This window comes from Salvelinus sp. IW2-2015, linkage group LG16, assembly GCF_002910315.2.
Source record: "Salvelinus sp. IW2-2015 linkage group LG16, ASM291031v2, whole genome shotgun sequence".
NCBI lineage: Eukaryota > Metazoa > Chordata > Actinopteri > Salmoniformes > Salmonidae > Salvelinus > Salvelinus sp. IW2-2015.
In genome coordinates, this window is record NC_036856.1 from 8,351,808 (window position 1) to 8,379,203 (window position 27,396).

The following is a 27,396-nucleotide window of genomic DNA, read 5'->3' on the forward strand; positions in this document are numbered from 1 at the left end:
TAAGTTACCAGTACGATTTAATCAAAGATTGGGAACAAAAACAGACAGCCACCCATGTTGTTAGAAAAAACACATTTCTCATGACAAAATAAGAACAAAGTGGACTGTAGGTGTTATCGTGCAACTCAAGAAAAATGCTGAAACAACTCCTCCTGGATTACACTAGACAAGTCAACAACCATAAAAGGTCCTATTTGAAATGGTCCATTTAATTCCCATAATGTTMACAGTACTCTACATGCCATCTCTGCCTACCAGTATATCTCTGTACAAATAGATGCTTCTCAAATTAAGGTGGCTGCTGAACTATATCACATAATAATCTGTTGTTGTGTACCTGAAATGACAAAGTTCAAGTGATGCAACTGCATTTAGTCCACTGGGGGTGTAGTGATTCAGTTCTCTGGCAAGGATTAGTAACATTTAACAGTTAAACCAAGTGCTATACTGGTATGACATTGCAGATTGGAGTACAACAGATCCACTCAATCTATATACTTCAGACTAGATATCTGTTGACAGTGGGCTTATCAAATTTGATCAAAGTTTCACTGACTGGTTTCCTTGGAGGGGAGGGAGGGGCTGCACATGCAATAATTACTCAGTGAAGAAAAGCTTTTTTGTCCCCGGAGTTGCGAGAATAATACAAATTACAAAAAAAAGGACACAGCCGTCTTCACTTTTCCACACACAAATCTTTCTCTGTAAAAAACAAAGAGCAGACCGTTTTAGGATTAGCTACATGAGCAGTTTGTACAAAAGAAAAACAACTCTACGATACATGGACCAACCCATCAAATGTCATTTTAAAATGTTAATCTTACCCGTCTGAGGGTCAAGGTTGCTCATCGTTGCTAGCGCTAGACGGCCGGCTGCGAATTTGACTCCTCAGCTGTTCAATTAGCTCTGGGTTCTGCTGTTGCATCTGCTGCGCAAATTGTTGGCCCCTAAATGGACATGGTTACAGCYAGGTGATGGAATGGCACTTACCAAGTACAAGTCACAAAAAGGTCATACATTAATGGATTTTATTAATACTCATACATGTCAAATGCTTTCATGTCTATCACGGATGTCATTGGTATAACATACAATAATATAGCCTAATGTAATAACAAATAATACAATACACAAGTCATATTTGGCACAGACTGAGTAGCGCTAGTAGTCGACTTACGCTTGGATGAGACCAGAGATGTCTCCCGGACCTGCTCCCCCTACTCCAACTCCTGCTGCCGGTCCGGCTCCCAACCCTAACCCTGGTACAGGCCCTGGTCCTGCACCTAAGCCAGGCCCTGGCCCTATTCCAGACGCTGCTGGAGGTCCCATTGGCCCGTAAGCCCCTGACATCATCCCCGACATCCTGTACAACACAGACAAGAAAGGTGGTATATTCTACATGCATTAAACTCAAAGCTAGTTCACAAGTATGGAATATCAGAGTGCATTTACAAAGTCCTCGTGCTACATCTAAAAAGAGAGTGTATTTTATAGAAAATAATTGGATAACTTACAGTTGCTGTACTTGTGGGTTATTCATCAAACCAGATGCCTAGGATAAAGCAGCCGTAACAATTAATATAAATACGAGTTCTACTCTTTGGTAAACCTTTTCTACATATGCTGGTGTATATGACATCTCGTAAATATGAGCATACGACTGGGAAAAATGCACTTGAATGCTCRTCCAACTTGTAATTACTAAAACTTTTGTTAGTTTGGCTTCTTGCAGAGTACCAAAAACACCTGCAGAGATTCCTTAAGCTTTCCGCAAAAATGTTGAAGAGAAGAAATGCATAAGGTGACAGTACATATATATTTTTTTACCATAAACGACYAAGGTCACCAATTTAATTGATCCCAGGTACGTGCTCCCTGGCCGCAAACATGGTACAATTTTCCTTAAAGTATAATTTTGTGTAGCTCACAATTTAAAAAAATTTAACCTTTACTTAACTAGGCAAGTCAGTTAATTACAACTTATTAATTATCGTGATAGTTATCGAATGAAAATATATAGATATCGTGATAATTTATTTGCCATGTCGCCCAGCCCACCTATTGAGAAACGTCTATCATCCCTAAACTCAGACTTCTCCCACATGCTGAACTCTGACATCACCAATTAAGGAAATAGACTTGATAACAGCCTTTTCAGCAGTTAATTCCAACAACAAATGACATTTAACACAATTTATTTGTGTATTCAACATTTGTTTACTAGTATGATAGCTGTAATTTTTGTTTATGATTGACGTAGCTTGTTTGCCACTAGCCAAATCGYKATTCTCTACAAGTTKAAAGCACTTGAATGKAKACAACTTGWTGCTTACAGTTTACAAGTAGTATTTTCAGAGTTTCCCATTTGTCATGCACACAGCATTATAGTAGTATACTGGATCAGCCTGGTTGTTCCTAGTATCTTTCATTTGAAAGGGCCAGTTTTAGTTAATTGGAACTCACCATGTTCATGAAACCAGGGTTACTGAGCAAACCAGCCAGATCAACTCCTCCCACTCCCCCTGTCTGAAGGAGATAATTTAAGAACAACATGATCAACAATGATTCATTCTACATGCGTACAGATGATATGCATTTCCCATAGTGGCTGAGATGTTATCAACTTACTGGGCTTGGAGTCTCCATTTTCTGCTCTGCTATTTTCAGGTTGGATTTGTAGGTGTCGTTCTCTGGGTCCAACTCCAGGGCTTTTTTGTAATAACTTACAGCTTCTGTGTGTTTGTTTAAACTGGCTAGAGCCAAACTGGAAGCATGGGACGTTGAAGTCAATGTAAGTCAACCATCAGTCAATAACAAATCAGCAACACACTYGCCCATGTCCACTGTAATATTGAACACTAGTGTCTAACATACCCCATTCTTCCATACGCTTTGCTGTAGTTTGGGTCAATCCCAATGGCAAGTTCACAGTCCTGCACTGCTCCAGCYTAGTTGCCTAGTTTGCTGTATGCAGCAGCCCTAGCACAAGCAAACCATACAATTAGCAGTACCTTACAAAAACAAATGTGAATTAATTTTTCATTGCTTGACAAACTCCATACATGCTTGAAAATCGATAATGTACACTTGGATATACCTAATGTGTAAATAATTGTCACATTATCCTCCAAGTTCAGGAGTTTGTTGGTCAATACCTGTTGCAGTAGTAAACTCCATTCTGGGGGTTCATGGCAATAGCCTTTGAGTAGAATTCCACAGCTGCCCCATAGTTCTCAACCCTCATTTGATCATTCCCTACCGTGAAAAACACATACAATTATTTGCCAGAAGAATGTATAGGCCTATCAACAGCTCTTAACCATAGACCCATTTGAAGAGAGCTGATATTGAAGACTGAGTAATGTACAAACTATTTACAAGGAAGGTCCTACCATCAGTTTTGAGTRGCTCAGCCTCTGCCTCTTCCTCCTCAGTGGGGGAATCTGTGGCTGTGTTTATATTCACGTGGAGGGTGTTTGGATGCTGCAACAGACAGTCAACACATTTGAGACAAACTATTGACCACATATTCACCTTCATATAAAGCGGATGTCTTAAATTTACCTTCAGTGTCGCAGAGGCAAAAATCTCTGGTAACGTTTGAGTGACAGCTAGGGTCTGGTCGTCGGTCGAGACATTGAAGGCGGTCTCCAGGCATTGGACTGCAACTGGGAAAGCATCAGATGTTGAGAAATGGCAATGACTGGACACAGTTGAGTCCCTGACCATCTTCCAACATGGGCTAAGAGCCCATCTCCTTTTACTGAATCTTGGCTTCCCAACTCAAACTTACCTTCTAAACTTTCCTGAGCATCTGATGATAGACTCCCAGAGCCCAGTTGATCATGAAGAAAGTGAATGATGGAGAAGGCAAGACGCTTTGTGTCAGTCATTTTGGATTGAGGTCCAAACCTCTTAGTAYAATGTGTATTGTGAGGGACCCTGAAGAAGAAAAGAAGAGAATATGATTATGTTGTCGGTACATCTCCATTGTAAACGGATTGGGATAAATTGTAGGTAGCTATAACAGTAACATTTACACATACCGGTATTATAACAAATAAACCTATATGTTACCATGTCATCTGATTAGATAGCGTCATAATCCTAGGCTAATAACTAGCTAGCTTGTTAGCTAGTAAGTTTGATAACTTGACAAGACGTCGCCAGCTAGCTAGAATGTTCTAGCAAGTTGCTTACGGTCGGCTGCTGTTAGCTAATAKGGCTAACAGAGCTAACAGTTGGCCTACTATGTGAAAACACTCTGACCGTGTATTCGTTAACGTTAGGTGTCTAGTTTTGCTTAAGTGCATGAGAACTGATTAAGCTTAGCTACGTGGATATCTTAGCTTGGGCTATCTAGCTGCTTGTAGCTAAATAACGTTAGTTATCTAGCTTACTTAGCACATTAGCTTTACTGACATGACGCCAATAACAAATATGCTTTGAGCACTTTACCTCGATTTACTCGACTTTCGTTGACATTGACGTGTGGTTTAAAAAACGATACGTTATGGCACACAAAAGATGTTAGTTAGCAAAAATGATCCTTACCAGTTGCCTTTGCTTCAGGTGCTTCTTGCAGTAGCTGGTGGTGCCAGAGATATTATAAATGTATCTCTGCTGATGGGTCTGGTGATGATAGCAAAAAAGGTGTTGACTTTCGTCGCAAGTGTTAGACGTCATAACTGCGTAGCTGAAGCATGCCCGCACTACAGTCGCTTTATCGGCAAACACAGACTGCAAAGCGCTCTGAAAACGTTACTACTTGGTTTTCTGAAAGATGGCACCGACAGGTGAGTACGAAATGCATCGATGTTAGTCTTTCCTAACACTTCATTGCCAAATGAATACAAACTCAAAGTTATGCATATTAATACGTCTGTGCTTGGCTTTCTAACGCTTTCTGGTTTTCTGAATACTACCTAGCTAGTAACGTTAGCTACCTGCTTTTTAGCAACGTTAGCTAGTATTAAACGTTACACACTAGTTTTACTAGGAATTAGCTTACAAAATAACGGAATAGTCCGCCAGAAGGCAGACGTCAAATACAAGTAAAGTTCAACTTTGCCGATTGTCCATAGGGTTGGTTCTTATGCGGGGCCGGGGGYATTGACATAAACGTCTAATAAAACATAAATCAGACTTTCCAAACGTGGGTCTGTTGTAGACACACTTCCTTTCCCGCTCACTGTCAAAATAAAAGTCCTGAACGTGCGCTATACCTGCACAAAAAAGAAAGCACTTGTGCTGTGGGGGACTTTTATTTTGACATGGGATTAGCAGAGAGGAACTGACCTCCCGAGGAACTGCGTGAGTCTTCAAACGACTCACGTTTGAAAATTATGTTTAATTATATGTGCCATTAGAAGGCAGGGCAAACCCTTTTTGGTGATTTCTGGTATATCATCAAAATAGTTGCCGTTTTGGAGTTGCCGTTACCATTGGAAATTAATGTTGAAAGTTCAATTTTATATGACTAAAACAAGAAAGAAACWAAATTATTCRGTTGCTGCTTCCTGTTGACAAGACATTTTGATAAATAGCCCAATGTCAAAACACAGTTAACGGCGTCCTAACCAATATGCAGAAACAGTTCGTGATTATAATGAAAACATAGCAAATGTTATGTTTATCTACTCATACATGTGCAACAATAGTATTACTTGTCAAAAACATTTTTTGACGAGACCCTTATAATCGGCACAAGCACTAAAAACTCGTTTTGACAAGTTTGCAATGAATCACTTACAGTGCCTTCAGAAAGTATTCAGACCCCTTGACTTATTCCACATTTTGTTACCTTAGCCTTGATCTAAAATTGATTTAAATCGTTTTTTTTAAACCTCAATCTACACACAATACACCATTTGGGGAGTTTCTCKCATCCTTCTCTGCAGATCCTCTCAAGCTCCGTCTGGTTGAACGAGAAGCGTATTTGCACAGCTATTTTCAGGTCTCTCCAGAGATGTTTGAACGGGTTCAAGTCAGACTCTGGCTGGGCCACTCAAGGACATTCAAAAACTTGTCCCGAAGCCACTCCTACATTGTCTTGGCTGTGTGCTTATGGTCGTTGTCCTGTTGGAAGATGAACCTTCGCCCCAGTCTGAGGTCCTGAGCAGGTTTTCATCAAGAATCTCTCTGTACTTTGCTCTGTTCATCTTTCCCTCAATCCTGACTGGTCTCCCAGTCCCTGCCGCTGAAAAACATCCCCACAGCATGATGCTGCCACCACCATGCTTCACCGTAGGGATGGTGCCAGGTTTCCTCCAGACATGACGCTTGGCATTCAGACCAAAAGGTTCAATCTTGGTTTCATCAGACCAGAGAATCTTGTTTCTCATGGTCTGATTGTCTTCAGGTGCCTTTTGGCAAACTCCAAGCGGGTTGTCATGTGCCTTTTTACTGAGGAGTGGCTTCCGTCTGGCCACTCTACCATAAAGGCCTGATTGGTGGAGTGCTGCAGAGATGGGAGAACCTTCCAGAAGGACAACCATCTCCACCGAATAACTCTGGAGCTCTGTCAGAGTGACTATCGGGTTCTTGGTCACCTCTCTGACCAAGGCCTTTCTCCCCCGATTGTTCAGTTTGGCCGGGCGGCCAGCTCTAAGAATAACTTTTTCTGTTAGTAAACTTAAACCAATCATGACGTGGCATAGTATATCAACAGTGACAATGGTTGGCTGCTATTTGAAGCTGCAATATGTAACTTTTTGGGCGACCCTACCAAATTCACATGGAAATYTATGTTTAGATCTGTCATTCTCATTTAAAGCAAGTCTAAGAAGAGGTAGATCTGTTTCTATGTGCACTATTCCTACCTTAAGTTTTGTTTTTGCTTCTTTTACTTAAGGTTTTGTTCACCAGCTTCAAACAGCTGAAAATACGATAATTTTTGGTTATTGAAAATATATTTTACAGTGGTTTAGATGGTACATTCATTCTCTACACTAGCTTGTTTTATCACAATCTGAAATCAGGCGAACTATTAGAATTTGAACAACCAGGAAATGGCAGAGAGATTTCTGCATAGTGCATCTTTAAGTGATAGTTTGACTGTCAAATCCATTTATTGTTGTGGCCAGCAACTTTTATAGACTGCCTCAAATTTTCCTGTGCCATTTCATTAACTCTACGTTTTAAGTCCTGCACATCTCAGCCACTTGTGACAAAATCAGTGGTACAAAACTTTGGGTTAAGGATGTAACCTTGGTTCTCTGAGTAGAGTAACGGGTCGCCTGACGACCTATGGGAACTCCTTCCGCTTCACGCGATGTGTTTGAGATGCTTAATATCAAAGATGTTTACAGTCACGCCACACCCTTACTGTACCCACGGGACCTGTTACTATAAAAGGAGTGGTGTGACACACTGTCCATTACTTCAGTCGTGGAGGAACGACATGAAAGCTTGGTGACCTGTTACTCTACTCAGAGAACCAAGGTTACATCCATAACCCAACGTTCTCTTCTGTTTTCGTAACGGGTCGCCAAACGACCTATAGGAGAGGCTGTACCAAAGAGGTTGTTCGAACAACAGAGTGAGAACTCACCATTTAACTTAGTCCAGATGAGTCCCTGGAACGTCCTTGAATCCACCACAGGATGCAACATAATATAATTAGCCAACAGGTAACACAGAATTTCAACTGACAGCTAGAACTTACAACATGAGGTTTCAATTGGGTGCAACAGCACCACGAGTGGAATGGCTCTGTACAGTCGTGGCCAAAAGTTTTGAGAATTACAGCAAATATTAAATTTTCACAAAGTCTGCTGGCCTCATTTGTATGATGGCAATTTGCATATACTCAGAATGTTATGAAGAGTGATCAGATGAATTGCAATTAATTACAAAGTCCCTTTGCCATGCAAATGTGTTCCCCAAAACATTTCCACTGCATTTCAGCCCTGCCACAAAAGGACCAGCTGACATCATGTCAGTGATTCTCTCTTAACACACGGTGTGAGTGTTGACGAGGACAAGGCTGGAGATCACTCTGTCATGTTGATTGAGTTCGAATAACAGACTGCAAGCTTCAAAAGGAGGGTGGTGCTTGAATCAATGTCTTCCTCTGTCAACCATGGTTACTGCAAGGAAACATGCCGTCATCATTGCTTTGCACAAAAAGGCTTCACAGTCAGGATATTGTGCAGTAAGATTGCACCTAAATCACCATTTATCGGATCATCAAGAACTTCAAGGAGAAGCGGTTAATTGTTGTGAAGAAGGCTTCAGGCGCCCAAGAAAGTCCAGCAAGTGCCAGACCGTCTCCTACAGTTGATTCAGCTGCGGGATCGGGGCACCACCAGTACAGAGCTTGCTCAGGAATGGCTGCAGGCAGGGTGAGTGCATCTGCACGCACAGTGAGGCGAAGACTTTTGGAGGATGGCCTGGTGTCAAGAAAGGCAGCAAAGAACCACTTCTCTCCAGGAAAAACATCAGGGACAGACTGATATTCTGCAAAAGGTACAGGATTGGACTGCTGAGGACTGGGTAAAGTCCTTTTCTCTGATGAATCCTCTTTCCAATTGTTTGGGGCATCGGAAAAATCTTGTCGGAGAAGACAGGTGAGCGCTACCATCAGTCCTGTGTCATGCCAACAGTAAGCATCCTGAGACCGTTCATGTGTGGATTGCTTCTCAGCCAAGGGAGTGGGCTCACTCACAATTTTGCCCAAGAACACAGCCATGAATAAAGAATGGTACAACACATCCTCTGAGAGCAACTTCTCCCAACCATCCAGGAACAGTTTGGTGACGAACAATGCCTTTTCCAGCATGATGGAGCACCTTGCCATAAGGCAAAAGTGATAACAAGTGGCTCGGGGAAAAAAACATCGATATTTTGGGTCCATGGCCAGGAAACTCCCCAGAACTTAATCCCATTGAGACTTGTGTCAATCCTCAAGAGGCGGGTGGACAAAACACAACCACAAACTCCAAGCATTGATTATGCACGAATGGGCTGCCATCAGTCAGGATGTGGCCCAGAAGTTAATTGACAGCATGCCAGGGATTGCAGAGGTCCTGAAAAAGAAGGGTCAACACTGCAAATATTGACTCTTTGCATCAACTTCATGTAATTGTCAATAAAAGCCTTTGACACTGAAGCAGCAAACTTTGTGAAAATTAATATTTGTGTCATTCTRAACTTTTGGCCACGACTGTACATCTGATAGTACACCTGCCATAGTATCTTCGATTCACTTGAACAATACTGAAACTATACTTAGTTCATGCCATTGAATGCCATGAATCATCCCCTGCATAGTGAAACAAAACATTTCCTCAATAGAGGTTGACCGATTTTATGATTTTTCAACGCCGATACCGGTTATTGGAGGGCAAAAAAGGCCGATACCGATTAATCGGCCGATTTTTAAAATTATAATAATAATTTAAAAAACTTATTTGTAATAATGACAATTACAACAATACTGAATGAACAATTATTTTAACTTAATATAATACATCAATAAAATACATTTTTAGCCTCAAATAAATAATAAAACATGTTCAATTTGGTTTAAATAATGCAAAAACTAAGTTTTGGAGAAGAAAGTCAAAGTGCAATATGTGCCATGTAAGAAAGCTAACGTTTAAGTTCCTTGCTCAGAACATGAGAACATATGAAAGCTGGTGGTTCCTTTTAACATGAGTCTTCAATATTCCCAGGCAAGAAGTTTTAGGTTGTAGTTATTATAGGAATTATAGGATTATTTCTCTCTKTACSATTTGTATTTCATWKACRTTTGYCTATTGGATGTTCTTATAGGCACTTTAGTATTGCCAGTGTAACAGTATAGCTTCCGTCCCTCTCCTCGCTCCTACCTGGGCTCGAACCAGGAACACAACGACAACAGCCACCCTCGAAGCAGCGTTACCCATGCAYAGCAAGGGGAACAACTACTCCAAGTCTCAGAGCGAGTGACGTTTGAAACGCTATTAGCGCYCACCCCGCTAACTAGCTAGCCATTTCACACCGGTTACACCAGCCTAATCTCGGGAGTTGATAGGCTTGAAGTCATAAACAGCGCAATGCTTGAAGRATTGCGAAGAGCTGCTGGCAAACGCACGGAATTGCTATTTGAATMAATGCTTACGAGCSTGCTGGTGCCTACCATCGCTCAGTCAGACTGCTCTATCAAATCATAGACTTAATTATAACATAATAACACACAGAAATACGAGCCTTAGGTCATTAATATGGTCGAATCCGGAAACTCTCATCTCGAAAACAAAACGTTTATTCTTTCAGTGAAATACGGAACCGGGTGGCATCCATAAGTCTAAATATTCCTGTTACATTGCACAACCTTCAATGTTATGTCATAATTACGTAAAATTCTGGCAAATTAGGCGGCCCAAACTGTTGCATATACACTGACTCTGCGCGCAATGAACGCAAYYGAAYTGACACAATTTCACCTGGTTAATATTGCCTGCTAACCTGGATTTCTTTTAGCTAATATGCAGGTTTAAAAATATATACTTTTGTGTATTGATTTTAAGAAAGGCATTTATGTTTATGTTTATGGTTAGGTACACATTGGAGCAACGATTCGCACCGCATCGATTTATATGCAACACAGGACACACTAGATAAACTAGTAATATCATCAACCATGTGTAGTTAACTAGTGATTATGATTGATTGATTGATTTTTTTTAATAAGATAAGTTTAATGCTAGCTAGCCAAGATAAGTTGCTTCTACTGCATTTGCGTAACAGGCAGGCTCCTCGTGGAGTGCAATGTAATCAGGTGGTTAGAGCGTTGGACTAGTTAACTGTAAGGTTGCAAGATGGAATCCCCCYAGCTGACAWGGTAAAAKTCTGTCGTTCTGCCCCTGAACAAGGCAGTTAACCCACCGTTCCTAGGCCGTCATTGAAAATAAGAATGTGTTCTTAACTGACTTGCCTAGTTAAATAAAGATTAAATAAAGGCGTAAAAAYATAATCTAATCGGCCAAATCGGTGTCCAAAAARACKYATTTCCGATTGTTATGAAAACTTGAAATCGGCCCAAATTAATCGGCCATTCCGATTAATCGGTCGACCTCTTTTCCTCATACACTTTAGAAGTAGGCCTTTTCCAAGACGAACCATCCAACTCATGACCAACCTTTCTTTCACCCAACAGAAGAGTTGGCATCTGGTGATGGTGCGCCAGTCTGTGCTGACAACCGCCTGCGCTGGGACCTGACCCCCGAGCAAATCAATCAGCTCTCAGATGAGGTTATTGCTAAGACCAAAAAGGTATATGACTGTGTCGGGGCCCTGGACCTGGCCAGTGTTTCCTATGAGAACACCCTGAAGGCTCTCGCTGATGTGGAGGTGGAGTACACAGGTGGGTGTGACTCCAAAATAGCATCATTTCTTCAACCCCTTTCCTGTATGACCACAGTGGATTGAAATGCATAGGTTATGATGTCTAGCGGTTCAATCCATAGCAACCACAACTAGCATCTAATCCACTGGCCTTGAAAGCGATTGGGAAAATGTCTGAGTTGGCACGAAAGAGGTATGCAATGGTATAGACAAATCAGCACTTTTTACATAAAAACTAGCTGACAAGCCTATGCTCCCTACAATAGGCAGTGGACACTGGACTGTACATGMTAAATCAGTCAGTTGTAGCCTTTTATAGACTCAAGGCAGCAAATGATCTAATCCAAAAGAGCTTGTTTTTATCATTGCTTTACTGCTTTTCATAATTTTAGGCCTTTTGTTACGACTGTTTCATCACTACGCACAATCTCCAAAACATATGTTTCAAGCTGACAATGGTCAGGTGTGAAAATCAGTTTAGACTGGTTTTATAAACTGTGGGTGCGTGCTACACATTGGTAATGGATTGAGTCCCCCCCCATATTTCAGTATGAAAGCACTTTGAGCACTGAAAAAGCACGATATATGATAGTCATGATACATAGCATCACTTACAATGAAAATGACACTCATAATACCTGCTCACTTTTACATTTTGACCTGTTTTTCCAGTTGAGCGCAACATGCTGGACTTCCCCCAGCATGTGTCCTCCTCCAAGGACGTGCGCACGGCCAGCACCGACGCCGACAAGAAGCTGTCGGAGTTTGATGTGGAGATGAGCATGAGYGAGGACGTCTACCAGAGGATCGTGGCACTGGAGGTGAGGKGGGCCATAMGAGATCAATACGGAAGGTCCCAATAGTCCATAGATAAAAGATGTCAATAGTCTGTAGTTGCTTCCTCCTCATCTCCTTATTCCTCATCTACACTGATCTGAAAATGCACGCAGTGGATGTGCTTTCATCTTCCCACTTTATTATAGCAGTACTAATAAAGGAGAGGAAAAGGTGATCCACTTTGAGCTATTGAGCTGTACATAGGAAGATCTCTATAGCCTGTATGTTTTTACATGCTATTGCCTCATGTTGTCTTCAGAATTATCCTTTGGCTACGTAAAGGTTGCATGGAGTATCATTSTCATTGGTTGAGTTCTGCTTTTAACCTCTCACAGCGGAAGGTTGACGATGACACGCTTACTCGGGAATCCAAGAGGTACATGGAGAGGCTGATCAAGCTGGGTCAAAGGAATGGCCTCCACCTGCCCAAAGAAACACAGGATGTAAGAGACTTTACCGTTTTCAAAGGAAGTGACCTTGATGGAWATCACGGCCACGCTCAATTCCAAGTGGATCATTTCATTTCAAATGGTATCTCTGAGAAATTAACCCAAATTGGCCTTTTCAATTCATAGGATTCATATAATATTCATTAAATATAATACCCAACATCCAATTTGGACAACACCACTTTTTAAGGTCATACCAAGGGTCAGTTAGCTGTTTGATTTAGAATTTTAAGACTCCTTGAAGTATCCACAAAAATATTTAAAATAATTATTTATGTGTTTAACTCATTTTTGGCCCTAAACAGTCTCCATATATACTTCCATAATTTTTTTGCAACTGGTACCGGCTGACCTTCAGATAAGACTTGTGAGGCCTAGAGTGTTCGGACCCTACAGACAGAAGTAGGCAGATTGGCTGTACTGACTTGTGGAGGTCATAGAGCAAAACAGAGAACACCATTGTGTTTGTGAGAGTCATCTTTCCATAGAGGGGTCATAATAGTTTGCAGGCCAAACCGTTCAGACTACAGACGATTTTGTGACGACCGATTTTCGGGATGTCTCATGGTCTGACAAACACTGCTCTAGCTCTGTCACCTTTCACTACAGATGCGGAAGTGCGATATAGGCGGATTCTYTGGATTGAGACGCATCCGATGCAYAACAACCTGATATCTCTTAAACTGACAGACTTTTATGGGGATTTTTGTATTATGCTATTTAGATTACCTTGGGGCGTGGACATCGACCATAGGGGGTTAACAGTGACGTGAGGAATCCAAATAAATGGTCAAAAGCCACCCACGGAACCCCCCCCCCCCCCNCCCCCCCCCAAGGTGTATGGTAGTACACAGGTAGTATGAAACTGCGGCTTGGAGTATTGTTTATTCTTACTATGTAATGTATTCTCAGTGAAGTTGGTGATGTTTTTTTCCCCCTGTTCAGAGAAATTAGCCATTTTGAAGTCTTGCATTTTTCCCACATAAATGAATGTGAAAGTACCACTTTTGACCATGGATGCAGCTGTTCCTGCWGTTACTGCCACACCTTTTTATCCATTTAGCTGATTTCTTGTGTTTATTAAATGGGCCCGTTTTGCAAATTTGGGTAGAAAACCAATAGCTTTTGCCAATGATGAAAATAAAAGGTGTGGTCATCCATACAATTCAAGCCAGTCCTCAATGAAAGCAATTCAAACGCACACAAACTGTCCTTCTCTTAGGCTTAACCTGTGTCCAGGAAACGGCCAATGTATGTTTAGTTTATTCCCTTCCAAAAATGTCTGGATTCACCATTCCTGGTGAACAAGCAAACTAACAGCAGTTTTTATGGTTTCAATGTTATGGTCTCTAATGGTAAAGGTCCTAAATACACACTGTATATTGTTTTGTAATGGTATTGATTTGGGTTTAATGGTAAATGTCACTAATCAAACAACATAGAAATGTTTTCTAACCATTTTTATTGAAAAACAAAAGACTGCTATGTAATGGTTTATAATTGTATTATTTTATTAGGGATGTCACAACATTTTAGTAACTAGCCCATTTCTCCATCACATTTTTGGATGGAAAAGTCTTCATATGAGAATTGCACCATAGGGATAACCCTCTCAGAGAGCTGCCATTTGTTGGATTATTTGAGAGGAGGTGGGTTGCTAATAGACAAACTGAATTGCTTTCATTGAGGACTGCCTTGGTTTGTGAGGATGACCACACTATTTATTTTCATCATGAGCAAAAACTATTGATTGTCTACCCAAAGATGCACAAGCATTTTTGTGATCCATTTAAGAAACACAAGAGACCAGCAACATGGATAAAAGTGTGGCAGTAACAGCAGGAACAGTGGCATCTAGTGGGAAATATCTGGTATTTTCACTATTTTATGGGGGGTGCAAGTGACTTCAATGGCTCATTTTTCTGAACAGCGGGGGAAAATTCACTGAATACATTACGTAGAATGAATAAAGAATACTCTAAGCCGCAGCTTCATACTACTTGTCAAACATACAGAATTAATACTGTATACTTGCCTTTGGGGTGGTCCCTGGGTTTTGGATTACGTCTTAATCATTAAGAGGTTTCCTATACTATATTTATTGAATAGTCTATGAATCCTATAAATTTAAATGGCCAATTTTGGGTGRAGTCGATTTAGCTTGATTTCTCACAGTTCAAATAATCTGAAAACAAAATAATGTTTCAGGAATGCTAATCTTATCTGTTCCTAACAAATGAGAACAATCTGAGATGGTGGGTGTSAATCTTCTTTCTTGTTCTTTTTGAGGTGGAATGACTCGTGTCATACTCTGATCTACAGTGGGTTCATTGTTGTCAACTTATTGACTTTACCTATCTAATCCAAACAGGAAGTCAAGAGGATCAAGAAGAAGCTGAGCAACCTGTGCATTGACTTCAACAAGCACCTGAACGAAGACACCACTAGTCTGGCTTTCACCAGAGAGGAGCTAGGTGAGACCATGGTCACGCGGGCTAACGGTTCCGTTCTGAGACCCCATTTCTGTTGTTGGACCTTTGCTCACAGAAATAATGTGTACTATCCACTAATAGTAACTAAATATTACTTAATAGTATTGGTATCAATTCCAATTTGTTAAAATATCTTCATTTAAAAATAGATGGCCCTCTGAATTGGAATTTCATTATACTATCTACTGAATTGAGTCAAAGTGAACTGAAGTAACCAAAGTGAAATTCATCCCAACCTGGCTCTTTACAAACTATAAGCTCCCAGGCACCTATCGAACCCGTCCCTGTTCTCTTGTAGCAGTCACGATCAAAAGGATGCAAAAAAACGAACTTCCTACCACAGTTGCTGTGTTGTTCGACCTTAACTGATTCCGCAACATTAAGGGGAAGGACACTTAATGGAAACTGTTGTAGAATTTCAATGTTTCATTCTTAGCTATATGAAAGATCTAGCGCGTTTTCAGGTTTCTAATTTGATTGCTTAAAAAAATAAGAATCAAAATTCACTAACATTGTAAGTAAATCCATAGGTAGGACTTCTGACATGTCTGACAATGCACTTTAGGCGGTCTCCCTGAGGACTTCCTGAGCTCGCTGGAGAAGGATGGGGACAAACTGAAAATCACCCTCAAGTACCCCCACTACTTCCCCACCATGAAGAAGTGCTTCATCCCCGAGACCCGCAAGAAGCTGGAGGAGGCCTTCAACTCTCGGTGCAAAGAGGTGAGCCGTTGTCTGTTTTGTGTGAGACCGAGATACTATCCTGTACTGGGAGAGCGTTGACCAGAGAAAATCGCTGAGCCCCTGAGAAACTCGAAGAAAGTTTAACTGCTGCCCGAAATGAACGTTTACGTCTGCCAAAATTGATAATAGACAACAAAGACAGTTTTTTTTCCCTCTGAGCACCAAGGACCAAGGATAACCTGTTAAAGTTACTTTTAAATGGTCCCCCGGAATGAATTTCAGCTCTCACCCTCTGTCTTTTCCCCTGGTGTAGAAGAACTCTGTCATCCTGAAGGAGCTAGTGCAGTTGAGAGCCCAAAAGAGCTCCCTGCTGGGCTTCACTACCCACGCTGACTTTGTCCTGGAGATGAACATGGCCAAGTCTGGCAAGAAGGTGGCTGGCTTCCTAGGTGGGTGTTACTAATCAAGATGGGGTACAACTATCTGAAAGGTTGTTCCATTTCCAACTGACCAGTGTATATTTAACTATTCTTAGCTGCAGAGGCTGCTGTCAGTTGTATCAGAAACAATGTAGTGCTTCAGGTGCTTCACTATACTGCCCTCACACCCCTGGCCGTAACCACCCTGTTTCATTTTAGTAAAAGTATTGTTGTCATATTGTATTTGTTAAGGGCATTGCTCACACTCAACGATGCATTAACAAACACAACTGCTACAACACAAAATGGTTCACATTGCAAAAATGGAATGACAGCAGTTCACACACACGTTTTTTTCTGCATAGAAAAATATTGGGCCAGCCATCCTAAGTGTTTTCTTTTATTTAAATGTTTCATAATTTTCAGGATGGAAAAACGTTTTCAGTGTAAACCATGTATAAAGTATGTAGAAAAGATAATGGACCTATTATTATTATTATTATTATTTTTTTTTAAATAAGATCATCTTTGAGAACTAACAATCAGCAAAATGGTGCATTCAGGGGTATTTTTGTCATGGCATGGGGCCCCCATTGTTTTTGTTATGTTTGAGTCACTCCGATAGCATAAGAACACAGCCTAAGTCATGGCAAAAAGTGTAGAATTGCAGGAAATTAGCTTTAAAGAGCAACTGAGCTTCCTGATTTGGCCTCGTTTTGGAGCTTGGTCGTTAAGAAATGCTTAGCGGCCATGACTGAAGCCAATCAAGAGTTGCATTGGGGGCGTGGTTTGATGTGTGTGTTTCATGTCTTCGCCATTTCATTTCATTTGAAGATGAGGACTTCTCTCCTCCTGACTGACTCGCCATCTCAAGATGGTCTGCTAATTCAGTTCTATGTGTTGGCTAAAGCCTTCACTGACCTTGTGTTTAGCCAAGCTGACAGCAGCTGGCTAGCATAGCTTAGGGATATGCTWGCCAGCTGCAGCTATCTAGCTGATTTCTCTGTCAAATCAGTTATTGCGTTGATAGCAAGAGCCAGTGCCCGGAATGTGTTTCATAAGGCACTAGTTCTACAACACCTTGCAACAAAAGTAGCTTGCAACTTAGTTTCAAAGTTTCATCGCGTCATGTAAAGACGTGTTACCATGGAAATAGTATCAACTGCGAGTTGAATGACCGGTCCGGAGTCAGCTCAGCTGTCCTACAACACAATATTCTATAACTGMCTAGTTTTGTCTCGCCTCTATTCTCCTTATGTCCACTGTTAGATCTTTCCCGGGGYACAATTCCCAGAATGACTAATATCCCTAGGCTACATGTGTGGACARGTGGAAACATCGCCCAGCTTGAGTGTATATACATTTATTTTTATTTTTTATGTTTGTGTTAAAGACACAACTTTTTATGCTGTGAATATCATATTGATGTAACTTATAAAGACGGTATGCCTACACATACACGGCCAAAGTATGTGGACACCTGCTCGTCGAACATCTCATTCCAAAATCATGGGCATTAATATGGAGTTGGTCCTCCCTTTGCTGCTATAACAGCCACCACTCTTCTGGGATGGCTTTCCACTAGATGTAACATTGCTGCGGTGACTTGCTTCCATTCAGCCATAAGAGCATTAGTGAGGTCGGGCACTGATGTTGGGCAATTAGACCTGGCTCGCAGTCGGCGTTCCAATTCATCCCAATGGGGTTGAGGTCAGGGCTCTGTGCAGGCAAGTCAAGTTCTTTCGGACCGATCTCGAACAACCATTTTTGTATAGAGCTCACTTTGTGCACATGGGCATTGTCATGCTGAAACAGGAAAGGGCCTTTCCAACTTTGTGGCAACAGTTTTGGGAGCACAGTATAGTCTAGAATGTTATTGTAAGACGTAGCTTTAAGATTTCCCTTCATTGGCACTAAGGGGCCTAGCCTGAACCATAAAAAACAGCCCCAGACCATTATTTCTTCTCTACCAAACTTTACAGTTGGTACTATGTATTGGGGCAGGTAGAGTTCTCCTGGCATCCGTCAAACTCATATTAGACTGTCGGACTGTCCGATGGTGAAGTATGATTCATCACTCCAGAGAACGCGTTTCCACTGCTCCAGAGTCCAATGGCGGCAAGCTTTACACCACTTCAGCCGGCGATTGGCATTGCGCATGTTGATCTTAGGCTTGTGTGCCTTCAGCGGCTGCTCGGCCATGGAAACCCATTTCATGAAGCTTCCGACGAACAGTTAGTGTTGACGTTGTTTGGAACTCTGTAGTGAGTGTTGCAATCGAGGAGAGACTATTTTTACACGCTTCAGCACTCTGTGGTCCCGTTCTTTTAGTTTGTGTGGCCRACCACTTAGCAGCTGAGCCGTTGTTGCTCCTAGACATTTCCACTTCACAATAACAGCACTTAGTTGACCTTGGGCAGCTCTAGCAGGGCAGAAATTTGATGAATGTACTTGTTGGAAAGGTGGCATCCTATGACACTGCTATGTTGCAAGTCACTCAGCTCTTCAGTAAGGCCATTCTTCTGCCAATGTTTGTCTATGGAGATCGCATGGTTGTGTGCTCAATTTTACACACCTGGCAGCATCAGGTGTAGCTGAAATAGCCGAATCGTCTAATTTGAAGGGGTGTCCACATACTTTTGTGTATTTATATATAGTGTACCTAGCAAATACAAATACATTGTGTGTGGAGTATAACTCATGTTATGGGTATGCTTGTAATCATTAAGGACTGGGGAGTTTTTCAAGATAAAAAATAAACGCAATGGAGCTAAGTACAGGCAACATCCTAGAGGAAAACCTGGTTGTCTGCTTTCCATCAGACACTTGGAGATTAATTCACCTTTTCAGCAGGACAATAACCTAAAACACAAGGCCATATCTACACTGGAGTTGCTTACCAAGAAGACAGTGAATGTTCCGGAGTGGCCAAGTTACAGTTTTGACTTAAATCTACTTGCAAAATCTATGGCAAGACCTGAAAATGGTTGGCTAGCAATGATCAAAAACCAATTTGACAGAGCTTAAAAAAAGAATGGGCAAATGTTGCACAATCCAGGTGTCTAAAGCTCTTACCTAGAAAGACTCACAGCTGTAATCTCTACCAAAGGTGCTTCTACAAAAGTATTGACTCAGGATTGTGAATTATTTATGTATTTTTTTTGCTTTGTCATTATGGGGTATGGTGTGTAGATTGATGAGGGGGGGAAAAAAATTATGCAGACTTTTGTATTTCATTTTCAATACATTTTCAAAAAAAATCTAAACATGTTTTTGCTTTGTCATTATGGGGTGTTGTGTGTAGATGGGTGAGAAAATAATTTGGGCTGTAGCGCAACAAAATGTGAAATAAGACAAGGCAATACTTTCTGAAGGCACTATCAATATCTTTGTCCGAGTATAAATTAATTGGCTAGTTAGTGAGCCAGTTCGAGTCAACATTATTGAAAGCAAGCTGGCTACATCATATGATTAGCTAGAAAGCTAGTATCCAATGCCTGCCCTGCATTGACCCTAAATGGAAATTAAGTTAGCTATTGTTAGCAAGGTAGCTAGCTAACGTGACATGCTACATCATATTACATGTTAGCTTGGTGTATTTAGCAAGCTACAGTATCCTTTCATCTGTGGTATCATAGCTAGCCTTGAAAAAAAACATGTATTTCACCTTTATTTAACCAGGTAGGCCAGTTGAGAACAAGTTCTCATTTACAACTGCGACCTGGCCAAGATAAAGCAAAGCAGTGCGACACAAACAACAACAAAAGAGTTACACATGGAATAAACAAACGTACAGTCAATAACACAATAGAAAAGTCTATATACAGTGTGRGCAAATGGCGTGAGGAGGAAAGGCAATAAATAGGCCATAGTAGCGAAGTAATTACAATTTAGCAAATTAACACTGGCTCGCTAGCATTATGTTGTATAGCCAAAGGTAGCTACTAGCTAGGTAGTACCCGCTATCTTGTACTTAGCTAGCAAACTCTACAACAGATATAATCCATTCCTGGCCATCTGGCAATATTGTTGAAATGCATTGAAAGTTTGCACCAACTTTATGGAAGCCCATTTTCACTCCTATTTGTTGAGCGAAATGTGCGTGCGTTGCACCCATATAAAGACTTGACAAAATTGTCCACTAACTCCACATGGCAGCTGGGGGCTGACCACAACGCATTGTCTCTGGGCAATTGGGCATCATTGGCAAAAGTGGGCATGTAAGTAATTCATACCCAACCCTCAAGTAAGTTGTGACGAACGCACTTACAAAACTTTGTTTTGGACGAGACTTTATGACCAGTTATCCTACTTACAGTTTGTAGTCAATTTTGACACTAGAATAAATGTTTGACTCATATCAATGCCACAAACTGCATGCAGAGACATAAAAATGGTGTCCACGTGTTCATCTGACTCTGGGGAAATAGATAAAGCGCCTCATTGCCAAAATCTCGAAGTATTCCTTTAAAACAGCAACATTTTGTCTCTGCGGCCAAGAGGGCCTCTAAAATGTTCAGTCGGCGACTGCCATTGACCACACACTGCTATGCCCCCGTCACGCCACCCAAAGTCCATTTTTGATCCAGACAAAAAACCTTACACACACGGTTTCCACCCCTCACGTCTCTGCTCCAATGTGTGTGTCTCTCTGTGTTTGGGAGGGATAAAGCAGAAGACACATTTCCTTTGGGTACATTTGACAATAAGGTAATGTTCCTTTTCTCCAGAGGAGCTGGCCCGTAAGCTGAAGCCCTTGGGGGAGGAGGAGCGCCAGGTCATGCTCGCGCTGAAGAAGGAGGAGTGCCAGAAGAGGGGCCTGCCCTTCAAGGGCGAGTTATACGCCTGGGACACACGTTACTTCATGACCCAGGTAGGCCAAACGACAAATGTCTGCAGCTCTGTTTTTCTGGGGACCCAACAGTCATTTTTTTTAACACCCATAAATACATTGGCATGGGAGGATTGCAGAATGCAAAGGTTATTCTGCTGTTGTATTACATAATTGCTATACCAGTATGTGCAAAGCCTATATTTATTAACAACAAAAAACAGTTTTATGTGAGAAGCAGTCTGAAGGCCAAAAAAGAAAGGAAGTTGACAAGCACCACAATGCCTACTCCACCCATGCACTACCAAMGTTTTCCATCACACAGCTTTGACACCTACTACATTAACTATATGTATGTTGGTCTGTTGTACTTCAAACAATGTGTAGGCAGGTTACTTAGGGTTGAAAACSTTCTCAAACAGCCTAATTTATACTCATAGAGGGGCTCCCACAATAATGTGGTTTGTACCGCATGCAAGATCATGTATTGCGTTCTTCCCAACCCACACTAAGYCATTATCCCATTCCACTACCCTTTTCAAGCTGCTTTWAAAAAATTATATTTAAGTAAGCTTTGCTTTTATACTTAAAAAGACCATTAGGCTTGATCACGTGAGCTTTTTTGTCTTGTCGTAATGTATGTGGTGCTTGCCTGTATTTTGTTTTAAAGCTTTATTTTAGCAATATAAAATGTTTTCGGAAAGTATTCAGACCCCTTGACTTAAAAAAAATATATATATATTATTCTAAAAAGGATTACATTTGTTTTTTCCCTCATCAATCTACACACAATAACCCCATAATAACAAAGCCAAAACCAAGTTTTTAGACATTTTTGCAGATTTATAAAAAAAATGTAAAACTGGTTTAATGTTTATATATGTATTCAGACACTTTATTCAGTACTTTGTATAAGCCCCTTTGGCAGCGATTACAGCCTCGAGTCTTCTTGGGTATGACGCTGCAAGCTTGGCACACCAGTATTTGGTGTGTTTCTCCCATTCTTCTCTGCATATCCTCTCAATCTCTGTCAGGTTGGATGGGGAGCATCGCTGCACAGCTGTTTTCAGATGTTTGATCGGGTTCAAGTCCGGGCTCTGGCTGGGCCACTCAAGGTCATTCAGAGTAGTCTTGGCTGTGTGCTTAGGGTCATTGTCCTGTTGGAAGGTGAACCTTCGCCCCAGTCTGAGGTCCTGAGCAGTCTGGAGCAGGATTTCATCAAGGATTGAATTGAATTTATTTTGGGTAACAGACATGTACAACAAAATGTACAATGTGGACGCAGAGGATATCACTTGAAAGTATTAATTAAAACACTTGTTTCCAAAGTGGTCCTCAATGGTTAAAAACAATAACACATATAATAAAGGATCTCTCTGTACTTTGCTCCGTTCATGTTTCCATCGATCCTGACTAGTCTCCCAGTCCCTGATGCTGAAAAACATCCCCACAGCATGATGCTGCCACCACCATGCTTCACTGTAGGGATGGTGCCAGATTTCCTCKAGATGTGATTCTTGGCATTCGATCTTGGTTTCATCAGACCAGAGAATCTTGTTTCTCATGGTCTGAGAGTCCTTTAGTWGCCTTTTGGCAAACTCCAAGCGGGCTGTCATGTGCCTTTTACTGAGGAGTGGCTTCCGACTATCCACTCTACCATAAAGGCCTGACTAGTGAAGTGCTGCAGAGATGGTTGTCCTTCTGGAAGGTTCTCCCATCTCCACAGAGGAACTGGAGCTCTGTCAGAGTGACCATCGTCTTCGTGGKCACCTCCCTGACCAAGGCCCTTCTCCCATGATTGCTCAGTTTTGCCGGACGGCCAGCTCTAGGAAGAGTCTTGGTGGTTCCAAACTTCTTCCATTTAAGAATGATTGAGGCCACTGTGTTRTTGGGGACCTTCAATGCTGCAGAATTTTTTGGGTACCTTTCCCCWGATTTGTGCCTCGACACAATCCTGTCTCAGAGCTCTCTGGACAATTCCTTCGACCTCATGGCTTGGTTTTTGTTCTGACATTCACTGTCAGCAGTGGGACCTTATATAGACTGGCGTGTGTGCCTTTCTAAATTATGTCCAATCAATTGACTTCACCACAGGTGTACTCTAATCAAGTTGTAGAAACATCTCAAGGATAATCAAGGGAAACTGGATGCACCTGAGCTCAATTTTGAGTCTCTTAGCAAAGGGTCTGAATACTTACGGTATGTAAATAAGACATTTCTGTTTTTTATGTTTTAATACATTTCTAAACATTTCTAAAAACAATTTTTTTGCTTTGTCATTATGGGGTATGGTGTGTAGGTTGATGAGGGGCAAAACACTATTTAATCAGTTTTGAATAAGGCTGTAACGTAACAAAATGTGGAAAAAGTCAAGGGGTCTGAATACTTTCGGAATGCACTGTATGTCATTGAGGGGGGGGGGGGGGAATCCGATAATTTTTTTGTCCGTAGGTGCTTAACATAACAACAGGTTGTGTTGGACAGAGTCATTCATATAGATATAGAGGTCTTTAGAGCCTTTCTGCCTTCCTGATTTCTGTGACCATATCTAATCTGTGCAATGTTGACATAAGCTCAGAACCACTTGTTTTGCAAATATGGTCCTGTTTTATCATTTGCTGTTCTGATCAATGGCCAGTTCATTACCTCTTGTCAAATTTAATATGCAGCTTAATATTATGTTTATTTTTTTGATGGTCACGCTACAATAAAACAAATTTACAATATGCCTATATCTAAACAAAAAAACAGCCATGATACTTACAGTGCCTTCAGAAAGTATTCATACCCATACACCATTTTGTTGTGTTGCAGCCTGAATTCAAAATGGATGACATTTATTTTAGCAGATTTTTTGGAAATGAAATACAGAAATATCTAATTTACATAAGCATTCACACCCCTGAGTCAATACATGTTAGAATCACCTTTTGGCAGCGATTTACAGCTTTGAGTCCTCCTGGGTAAGTCGCTTTGCACACCTGGATTGTACAATATTTGCACATTCTTTTAGAAATTCTTCAAGCGCTGTCGCTTTGGTTGGTGATCATTGTTAGACAGCCATTTTCAAGTCTTACCATAGATTTACAAGTCAATTTAAGTCAAAACTGTAACTAGACCACTCAGGACCATTCAATGTCGTCTTGGTAAGCATCTCGGCAGTGTATATTTGGCCTTGTATTTTAGGTTATTGTGCTGCTGAAAGGTGAATTTGTCTCCCAGTGTCTGTTGGACATGCTTCAAAAAGGTGTCACATCGTTGGTTCTTATTGGGCACGTGAGAGTGATAAATTGTACGTTGTACAAGCTGTTGCATCTCAACTTATTCCGCCCAAATAAAACCAAGTCTGATGGTCATTTTATGGATGCTGTAGTCTTGTTTTAATCCGACGTCTAGAATTTGAGCTATGTGAAATTTGAGCTTTGTGAAAAATCCGATTTGTGTTTCTCAGTAACGGCTGAACGGATCATGTCAAGAGTGTGTTGTGTACTTTCAAGTTTATTTGCAAAGTTTCATCGACATTGGTGTCATATTAGCTTAGATATGATGGTAGGAAGATTGAAATTTAACATTGAGCATCAATCAATCCCTACTCAAAATATATAACATACTTTAAAAAAAAATCTTAGTTCTGTATTTTTCACTGCGGTGTTAGAGATGACCCTGTGGGCTGTGTGGTCTATATTTGCCCCTGAAGGGATAATGTTTTGAAGTGATGAATTGAATCTGTCCTTTGCTCTTCCCCCCTGTAGGTGGAGGAGACCCAATACGCGGTGGACCAGAACCAGCTGAAGGAGTACTTCCCCATGGAGGTTGTGACCCGGGGCCTGCTGGACATCTACCAGGAGTTGCTGAACCTCACCTTTGACCTGGTGGAGGGGGGCGCCCCCGTGTGGCACGACGACGTCACCCTCTACTCCGTCAAGAACCGCACCACGGGCACGGTGGTGGGCCAGTTCTACCTGGACCTCTTCCCACGGTGAGTCGGAGGAAAACTGAAGAGATTGAAAAGGGCAGAGGATTTTAAAGATGGCCGCATACAATTAGTTATGTATGATGATTGTTTTGATTTAACCATCTTTTTTTATGAGGGATTTTATAGTTTTTGGGGGAAAGTCTTTATTTCATTGCTCTGAATTTGTCTCCAGCAATTGAAACAGAGAAGAGCCCACCTTTTCTCCTCCACATTATGGGGGAGACAATAAAATAAAGATGTTTAGCCAGTCATGGTGATTGTGTGTAACTCTTCCCAGAGAGGGCAAGTACGGCCACGCGGCCTGCTTTGGCCTGCAGCCCGGCTGTCTGCTGTCGGACGGGACCCGACAGATGGCGGTGGCGGCCATGGTGGCCAACTTCAGCAAGCCCACGGCTGACGCCCCCTCCCTGCTGCAGCACGACGAGGTGGAGACCTACTTCCACGAGTTTGGCCACGTCATGCACCAGCTCTGCGCTCAGGTGTGTATGTATACGTGTATGTGGTGTCATTGCTACTATAGAGTATACATTGTTGTTTAATTCCTAAGCACTGAAATGAATGTTTGACTGAGTAAAGGCATTTTTAGTGTGATGGTTAATATTTCCTGCTCTCAATACGTCATTGGCTATTTAATACCTGTAAAATCAACCTAAAACACGTTTGTAAGCAGTGACTTTTTGCCAGGTTTAGTACCTGAGAGGGCAGTGTACTCCTTCCTCAATTCCTCATTCAGTATAAAATCTATATTTGATATGGTATAGAAAATGTCATCAAACTTATATGAACACCAAAATAATATATCCCTCCCCTTTACTGTCCAGTTTGATGWCTAACAGTAGTTATACCACAGGATGCGGGGATTAACAGATGCATGTCTCTCTCCTCCTCTGCTGCTCCCAGGCGGACTTTGCCATGTTCAGCGGGACACACGTGGAGCGGGACTTTGTGGAGGCGCCGTCCCAGATGCTGGAGAACTGGGTGTGGGAGAAGGAGCCCCTGCAGRGCATGTCCAAACACTACAAGACGGGCGTCCCAATCCCTGACGACCTGCTGGACAAACTCATGAAGTCCCGCTTGGCCAACACGGGTGGGTCACCATGAAACAACATCCTAGCTCTTTCATAGAACACCCAGCTTAATAACACCTTTTACACCAGTGCTGGTGTTTAGGTTATTGGGCAGTGGTCACCAACACGACTCCTGAAGAGCTACTGGGTTTAAATGCTTCAGTGTGTTAATGTGTTAACCCTCTCCCTCCCATGCAGGTCTGTTTAACCTGCGTCAGATCGTCCTGGRCAAAGTGGACCAGGCCTTACACACCAAGAATGGGCTGGACCCGGCCGAGGAGTACGCCCGGCTGAGCCAGGAGATCCTGGGCGTGCCTGCATCCTCAGGTCAGAGACAACCTCAACCAATGGGCCATAGCACTATCACAGCTATAGTTTGGTAGCCTGTTCCCAGATCTGTTTGTGCAGTCTTGCCAACTCCTTTAGTCATTGTCTGTTTTTTTTTAAACAAATCCTTTTTTTCTTCGCCATTGTGCCCATAGGAACCAACATGCCAGCCACATTTGGCCACCTGGCAGGTGGTTACGATGCCCAGTACTACGGTTACCTCTGGAGCGAGGTCTACTCCATGGACATGTTCTACGCCCGCTTCAAGCAGGAGGGCATCATGAACCCCAAGGTTGGCACAGTTGAGCTAGTTATTTACAATGCTGTTTTTACACTTGACCATCCGCTCTTATCGAGTAGTTGGTATCAGGCGTCATTGGTTATTGATGCTAGTGAGCAGTGACCGCCTGAACTGGAGTCATGTAGTCTGACTGGCCTTTTTGAACTCCAAATGATTTCACCATGACGGAAATGTCATTGTTGTCAGCTTCAATGGTCATCTGCTTGATGCTGATGAAGTACATTTCCATCTCTTCTAGGTGGGGCTGGGCTACAGAAACTGTATCCTAAAGCCCGGAGGCTCGGAGGACGCTGAAATTATGCTCAAGAACTTCCTAGGGAGGGAGCCAAAGCAAGACGCTTTCCTCCTGAGCAAAGGATTAACGGTAGAGCTGGAGGCAGACACTCCATGTGCCTGTTGACCAATCACAACCAGCTCAGTGTAAACGCCCTCCCCAACCAATCATACACTTAGGACACGGGCACAAGGGACATACATGTTTTAGAAAAAACTATGAAAACAAGAATTGATGCATGCAATTTCACCCTTTTGTGCTGTGTTTTTTTTAGTTTGGAGATGTTTTAAACTATTGTATGCAAGTAAGTTTGAACAAAATACATTAACAAAGAATTGACTTGACCCATTTGTCGCCTTCTGTCAGTTTTCTCAAAATAAGTAGCTCTTAAGGGGTTTCAAACTTATT

The 27,396-nt window shown here is 41.8% G+C and overlaps 2 protein-coding genes and 1 non-coding gene across 3 annotated transcripts; 2 read left to right on the forward strand and 1 right to left on the reverse strand.

The window, feature by feature from the left end:
* LOC111975951 (small glutamine-rich tetratricopeptide repeat-containing protein alpha-like) lies at positions 1-4,676 on the reverse strand. Its single transcript, XM_024004624.2, is given in 12 exon segments — positions 1-702; positions 825-947; positions 1,178-1,363; positions 1,515-1,552; positions 2,464-2,526; positions 2,629-2,764; positions 2,875-2,979; positions 3,156-3,255; positions 3,393-3,483; positions 3,565-3,668; positions 3,794-3,942; positions 4,555-4,676. Coding segments are annotated over 10 exon segments (1,035 nt in total). The 5' UTR covers positions 3,894-3,942; positions 4,555-4,676; the 3' UTR covers positions 1-702; positions 825-835.
* thop1 (thimet oligopeptidase 1) lies at positions 4,637-27,215 on the forward strand. The gene is made up of 14 exons (XM_024004622.2): positions 4,637-4,796; positions 11,144-11,350; positions 12,004-12,152; positions 12,504-12,611; positions 14,989-15,091; positions 15,675-15,832; positions 16,107-16,242; positions 20,943-21,085; positions 24,796-25,022; positions 25,297-25,498; positions 25,920-26,106; positions 26,285-26,413; positions 26,569-26,705; positions 26,953-27,215. The coding sequence occupies exons 1-14, from the start codon at positions 4,784-4,786 to the stop codon at positions 27,112-27,114; spliced, it is 2,061 nt and encodes a 686-aa protein (XP_023860390.1). The 5' UTR covers positions 4,637-4,783; the 3' UTR covers positions 27,115-27,215.
* LOC111976183 (small nucleolar RNA SNORA16B/SNORA16A family) lies at positions 15,371-15,506 on the forward strand. Its single transcript, XR_002878899.1, has one exon. It is a non-coding gene; the product is annotated as a small nucleolar RNA SNORA16B/SNORA16A family (small nucleolar RNA).
* Positions 27,216-27,396: the final 181 nt, after the last annotated feature.